Below are 5,763 nucleotides of genomic sequence, written 5' to 3' on the forward strand. Positions count from 1 at the left end.
GGCTATGGGGGCTGGCTGAGGGGGCGGGGGGAACCTGGCTGAGGGAGGGCATGGGGGGAGGATATCTGGGAACCTGGGGGATGCAGGGTTGGGGTAGGGCGGGCACGGGCAGAGGAACTGGAGACTGAAGGGCTGCAGGGACCTGGTGGGGAGGATACAGGAAAGGAGATGAGAAAGAGTGCAAACGGATGGCATGAAGGAAGGGAGGGATCCAGAGAGGCCTCTGGACGCTTGGAGAGACACAGACTGCAGCAGTATTTATAGGTATGACACGGTTTTTCCCTCAGGCTTTCCTGACCTTGGAATCCGGGTTTGTGTCCTGCTCGGTTGTTGCAGGGATGTCGCCTCCCTCCCTGCGCTCCCCTGCTACACGTGCTTCATCCTCGTAGGGGAGGAGGAAACTTCCCAGCCCCTGGCTTGGGAGCAAGCTCCTTATTGAAGGCAAATAGGTTTGCCCAGAGCAATGATGAGTGAAGTATAGTCTGAACTGGTATTGCCGAGACTCCGTGTCTGCTCTGACCAGGGCATGATCACGTAATCTTCTCTCTGAGCTACTTTAGGCTAAGCTCGTCTGCAGGAAATAGCTTTGCTGTTCTCGAAACTTGGATGCACCCTAAAAAAAAATATTTTTAGCAATTTCTTTTAGCGGCAGAAAAACAAAGCCTTGATTTGAAAAGTAACTCAAAAACTTGTTGCTGCATCATTAGTGTGAGCTTGCAGTGAGCGGGTGGGGTTGTGGGTTTTCTCCTGCTTGTGACGTGGATCACGAAACTCCAGATACTCTGCCACTGTGTCTTCTCTGTAAGTGCAATGCAGACTCTGAGCTGCCTGTCCTATAGAAGCTCATTAGCAGTTCATTCAGCTGTATTCTCATTTAGTGATTGCCAGCAGGGAGCCAGGAGTATTTTTGGAATACTCTTGATGAAGTGCAACCCCTTAGGGGTTGAGGGAAAGGCCCAAGAAAAGAGATGGGGCTATTCTCTAATTCAGTTTTTTGTTCTTTTCCAGGTTGTGATGACATCTTTATATTGATTTCTCTCTTCTTGTGGAGAAGGAAGCATCTATGGGGAATATATACCTTGGAGTATGTTATGGTGGTTTTCCCTTCACAGGAGAAGCCACTTTGTTTCTGTTAAGGAAGCAGCAAAAACTCAGTTGCTTCATGCACTGATCTTTGAACACTGCCCAGATGAGCTGTGAATGTGCCTTAGGTTCACTGAAGAATTTTTAAAAGACTTGCAAAGTCAAGTTGTGGCAGTGAGTTACCAAACAACTCCAGTGCTGCTGTTAATGTTGATGAAATTGTATTTAGCAACACCAAAGCATCCTGAGGGCTTATGTGGTACATGACTCTATAGAAATCACAAATCAGTATGTAAGTCCAAAGGTTTGTTTAATAAAGTTGGTGCTCCCTGGAAAAACTTCTCTTGTCTGTCTTTAGCCCATCGTGGTTTTAAGAACACAATTAAAAAGCAGATAAATGGGAATTCTTCTATAACCCCAATTGGTTTTGTAGCTTTGTTTTAGAGCAAGAAACCTGACAAATGAGTATTTATTTGGCTGCTAAGGACAGGCGTTTTCAAAGGAGTCAAATCCAAGCTGGCATCCTGCAGCCATCTACAGGAACACACAAAATCTGCCAGGTAGCTGCTGAGCCTCCCACCATGGTGGGTTTAATGCTTGTTACTCAGCTAAGCTTTAAAGGACAATTTATTGTGTAAAAGAGTCATTACAGCTGCTCAGAACTGGGAGGCTTCGATGTGGGTGGTTCTGTGCAGGTCTTGGAGTTGGCCAAATCCAAGTTTGGCAGGGACAGGGTGTTGTGCAGCAGGGAGTGGAAAGCAGCCAGGGCCTGGCAGGCGGGCATCTGGTGGGCATTTTGGGAGAGGAAGAGGCATTAATCCCGGGAGAAGGAGCTGTAGAGGCCCTGGAGCAGTGTGGGATCAGGTAACTGCTGTGTGTTAGAGAATCCTTCTGCATTAGAGGGAGGATGGTGCAAAACCTGCCCAAGAGCCCTGCGGTGCTGGTGAGTGAGTCAGCACTGGTCAGTCTGTCCCATGCCTGCCCAGCTTCTCCCTGAGCAGCAGACACATAACTTGGAAAGTATAGGAAGTATAAAAAGAAAATAAACCTATCCTGAAAAGGAATCATCAGTCAAATGCTTATTTAAATGAGCTGTTGCATTGGAGTCACCAGGACATTAACAAGAAGTAAAAAGTGATTTGAAACCTCAGGAAATCTCACACCTTGATGTGATTTCTCTTCCAGTAAGATTCATGTGTTCTCAGTGGCTCTCTAAAGGAAGAGAAGTATCTTCATGGACCCCATAGCTACTGGAGAAGGGAGAAATGAGACATTTTTATTATTATTCCATAGGGGCACAGGTAGAAGGGTCAGGAAGGTGTACAGAGATGATAAAGCATCAGGAACAAATCTCATTTATTACAGTAGGTGTTTTGGGAAGAGGCAAATGACTGCATTTCCCCCCATTATTTGGTAACCTTGCTTTCTTGCTTACAGATGAGGGACGATATTGGAGATTTTTATCTTCTGAAGCAGAGCTAAAGTGAAGGGAAAATGAGATGCCTGGTTCAGTGAATTAAATGTTAGAAGATATCTCTTAATTTGGAAAGACCAGAGTGGGGTCCTGTACTTTGTGCAGCTAACTTTGCTCTCGTAGTCTCTAAGCACTGCCACTGTGGTATCTGGAGCACTGCTGCTCCCTAGAGTCAGGAAAACAATCTCCCATCCCGAAAAATCAGGTGTCAAGCAAGAGCCAACCATGTCACACAGGTTTTCTTCCCTCCTGTGTTCAGTGGAAGGATGTTTTGTTCTGACATGAATGTGCTACATGGTTGGGGCTGGAATAATTGCAGTGTAATGCTCAGGCATTAAAGATTCTCAGCCTGCAAAATGCTAATCTTACATCCACTATCATCACATGAAAAGATGAAAGCAGCTTTAGTCTTGTCTCTCTTATGTAAATAGGGCCCCCGGAGGAGCAAACTGTTTTCCCAATAACCAGAAAAGAATTAAATTAGGTTCTCAATCAAGAAAGAATTTGGCTTTATAAAAGCTGATAATAACAAATGCAAAGACTTATTTAACAATAAACCACTCTCATCACTTGGCAGTTTCTGTTTTAATCTGTCATTTTCTCTCTTGTGCAAAAATTGTCACATTCCTCTTGTACCTCTTGTTCCTTTAAAGAGTCAAAAGTCTTGATTTAGAACCGCTGATGGGAATTAGAGGGTTGGTGCTCTCAATTCCAAGGTGAAGAGCCTGAAAATGCAGGAGACTGAAGAGCAGAGGTTTAAGCCTGTCTCCACCTCTGACAAAGCCAGAGCTCACCCTGGGCAGCACAAAGGCCTGGGAAGCTGCCCAGGGAGGAAGAACTTGCCTGGAGAATTTCTCTACCCCCTTAATTTGCTGGCTCCTGCCCTCAAGCAGGACCAGTGCTGGTCTTTGATCCTCACACCTGCATTCCTCTTATCCAAATCAATGTTTCCTCTCTTTCAGCTGGTCTTTTAAGGCATTTCTGTGCTGGCTGAGGGGCTGGGGCTGTGTGATCCCTCTGCAACTGCCACAGGATGTTTGAACAGCTTATCAACAAAGGGGAGAGCCTTGCCAGAATGTGCAAAGGCAGCAAAGCTGATGAACCACCGAGTTCAAAGGCGCTGTAGAGCTCCCTGAGGAGCTGTGGCAGTCCGAAGCCTTCCATGGGATGTAAGCAGAGGTGATGGAGGCTCCTGGAAGCCTTTCAGCTCTCAGGAGAGTAGAGTTTGACCAGGTGCTGCAGCTCTGTGGCATAGCCTGTGACTGGGCAGCGCTGGTGAGCCTTCACATAACTGTAGACACAGCGGTAGCAGAACACGAAGCCGGACGTGGCCAGGGCCGTGGCGTTCACGCGGACCTTGCGGCACAGAGGGCACACGGTTTTCAGGCTGGGAAGCAGAGCTGAGCTGGGCTCGTGCTCCAGGTGCACGGGGGGTGGGGGAGTGGGGAGCGCTGTCAGGGACTTGATGGTCTCCTGGTTTTCCGAGGAGTACCACCAGTCCAGGAACTGCAGGAAGAACACGCTGACGGACAGGCCGGTGGACAGGGAGAAGGCAATGCTGCCCAGAGCTCTCCTCAGGGCCGACTGCACTCGTGATGTAAAGCTGTAGCAGAGAGAAGTAGGGAGAGATGGTTACTACTGCACATTTATCCATCTAGAGACCACAGGAAAAAGCACCTGGGGAGTCACTGCTTTGCACAGCTCCTTAATGCTAACTTGGTTGGTCAGCGTGTCCCATGTTTGCACTTTTTCGGATGTTTCAGGTTCTTTTTGTATTTTAAGAAGGATCCAAATCCCGTTTTGTTCAGAAGCCTAAATCAGAAGAGTTTGGATTAAAGGGTCCTGGACCACAGAGTGTTTCACTCCTGGATCACCATTTCACAGGATATTCAGTGTGCTCCTGACTAGCTGCTGCTTAGGAAAATCGAAGAACTAAGTTTCAATCCTTTCAGCAACATTGCTACAACTGCTGCCCCTCCCCTGTTGGAAAAGTGCAGGGGAAGACTAAACAGGATAAAGGCTTGCATGCCCAAAACCACCCCCAAACTCTGCAATTTTGTTACCACAACATCGTTTCAAACTAATTCCTGCTACCGGTTTCCTTATTTTCACTCACAATACACCCTTCTGAAGCACATTTTGCCAGAGGAATTTTCAACTTGAATTTTTGGACAACAAGGCACTTTTACTTGCAGCATCACCTCTAAATTAACATACCCACAGAACACCCTGGAGAGCAGCAGCTGAGCCAGGTTCTGCCATACCTGTGTGTTTGACTTGGGGTGGTTTCAGCCCATTTCTTCTCCAAGGCCTGGATATCCTCCGCAGTCAGTCTGACCAGGCGGACACCTGCCAGCTTCAGCATGGGGGAATGATGCTCAGCCTTCCCCAGGATGTAGCACAGTTGCTGGATGAGAAACCAGCCCTCCCAGGTCATGTTTACATAGGGGTAGGCAGCTAGAAAGGCTCTGTAGAAGCGCTTCCAAGATGACGATGGAGGGTGGATGGAGTACTCATCCTCTTCCCTCAGGCTGGACACCAGTTTCTCCAGCTTTCCTTTCAGGTAAGGAACAAGAACAAGCAGGAGCAGAGACTTCCAGTGCTGCCTCTTTGGCAGGCCAGCCGTGGCCAGAGGTTGCTGTCTGCCCTCTCCCATGGGGATCCTCTTCAAGCTGTAGAAGTTCTCGGAGAAGGATGCACTGCACCTGGCCAGGTAGTGCTGCTGGAGCAGCAAATCCAGAAGGACGTAGATCTCATCAAACCAGTGCCAGAGGAAACCGCATCGGCCAGGATTAGACTCAGCAAGCACCTATTGTGAAAGGGACATAAAACAGGAGGAATCATAGAGTGGTTTGGGTTGGGAGAAGCAGTAAAGATAATCTTGTTCCAGCCCCTGCCATGAGCAGGGACACCTTTCACTAGAAGCAGCCTGTGCCACGGCCTCACCACCCTCACAGGGAAGGACCTGAAAGCGAAGTAAAGTGCTAAATTATAAATGACAGCAGCTATAAACGACGCCTCTCATTCACAACACAAGCCAGGCGAGTCACAACTGTCCCGCTGCCCGTGAGTGCGGCCGGAGTTACACGCCGACATCCCTCCTCTCCCCTCACCCGCGGCCCGTCTCGCCCTCACCTTAACCAGGTGCTGCAGGGCGGGTTTCACGGCGGCCATCAGGCTGTCCTGGGCCACCGCCTCGAATACGG

General features: G+C 48.5%; 1 protein-coding gene and 1 long non-coding RNA gene across 2 annotated transcripts; one reads left to right on the top strand and one right to left on the bottom strand.

Annotated features, from left to right (window-relative positions):
* The first annotated feature begins 73 nt into the window (after nucleotides 1-73).
* Nucleotides 74-1,421, top strand: LOC108448834. The gene is made up of 2 exons (XR_001864872.1): nucleotides 74-264; nucleotides 1,009-1,421. It is a non-coding gene; the product is annotated as an uncharacterized LOC108448834 (long non-coding RNA).
* Nucleotides 1,422-2,331: 910 nt separating this feature from the next.
* On the bottom strand, nucleotides 2,332-5,757 carry PEX12 (peroxisomal biogenesis factor 12). Its single transcript, XM_008640431.2, has 3 exons — nucleotides 5,693-5,757; nucleotides 4,822-5,366; nucleotides 2,332-4,160 (listed from the first exon to the last, which is right to left on the bottom strand). Exons 1-3 carry the CDS (start codon nucleotides 5,729-5,731, stop codon nucleotides 3,761-3,763), a joined length of 984 nt encoding a protein of 327 aa, XP_008638653.2. The 5' UTR covers nucleotides 5,732-5,757; the 3' UTR covers nucleotides 2,332-3,760.
* Nucleotides 5,758-5,763: the final 6 nt, after the last annotated feature.

Source organism: Corvus brachyrhynchos, unplaced genomic scaffold (assembly GCF_000691975.1).
Source record: "Corvus brachyrhynchos isolate BGI_N302 unplaced genomic scaffold, ASM69197v1 scaffold99, whole genome shotgun sequence".
Taxonomy (NCBI): Eukaryota; Metazoa; Chordata; class Aves; order Passeriformes; family Corvidae; genus Corvus; species Corvus brachyrhynchos.

What these genes read in the sequence shown, in the direction of transcription:
- PEX12 (XM_008640431.2), bottom strand. Translation starts at nt 5,731, where the DNA reads ATGGCCGCCGTGAAACCCGCCCTGCAGCACCTGGTTAAG. An exon ending in CCCTGCAGCACCTGGTTAAG is followed by an intron (nt 5,367 to 5,692) that starts GTGAGGGCGAGA and finishes CTTTCACAATAG; the next exon opens with GTGCTTGCTGAGTCTAATCC. An exon ending in ACCCCAAGTCAAACACACAG is followed by an intron (nt 4,161 to 4,821) that starts GTATGGCAGAAC and finishes TCTCTGCTACAG; the next exon opens with CTTTACATCACGAGTGCAGT.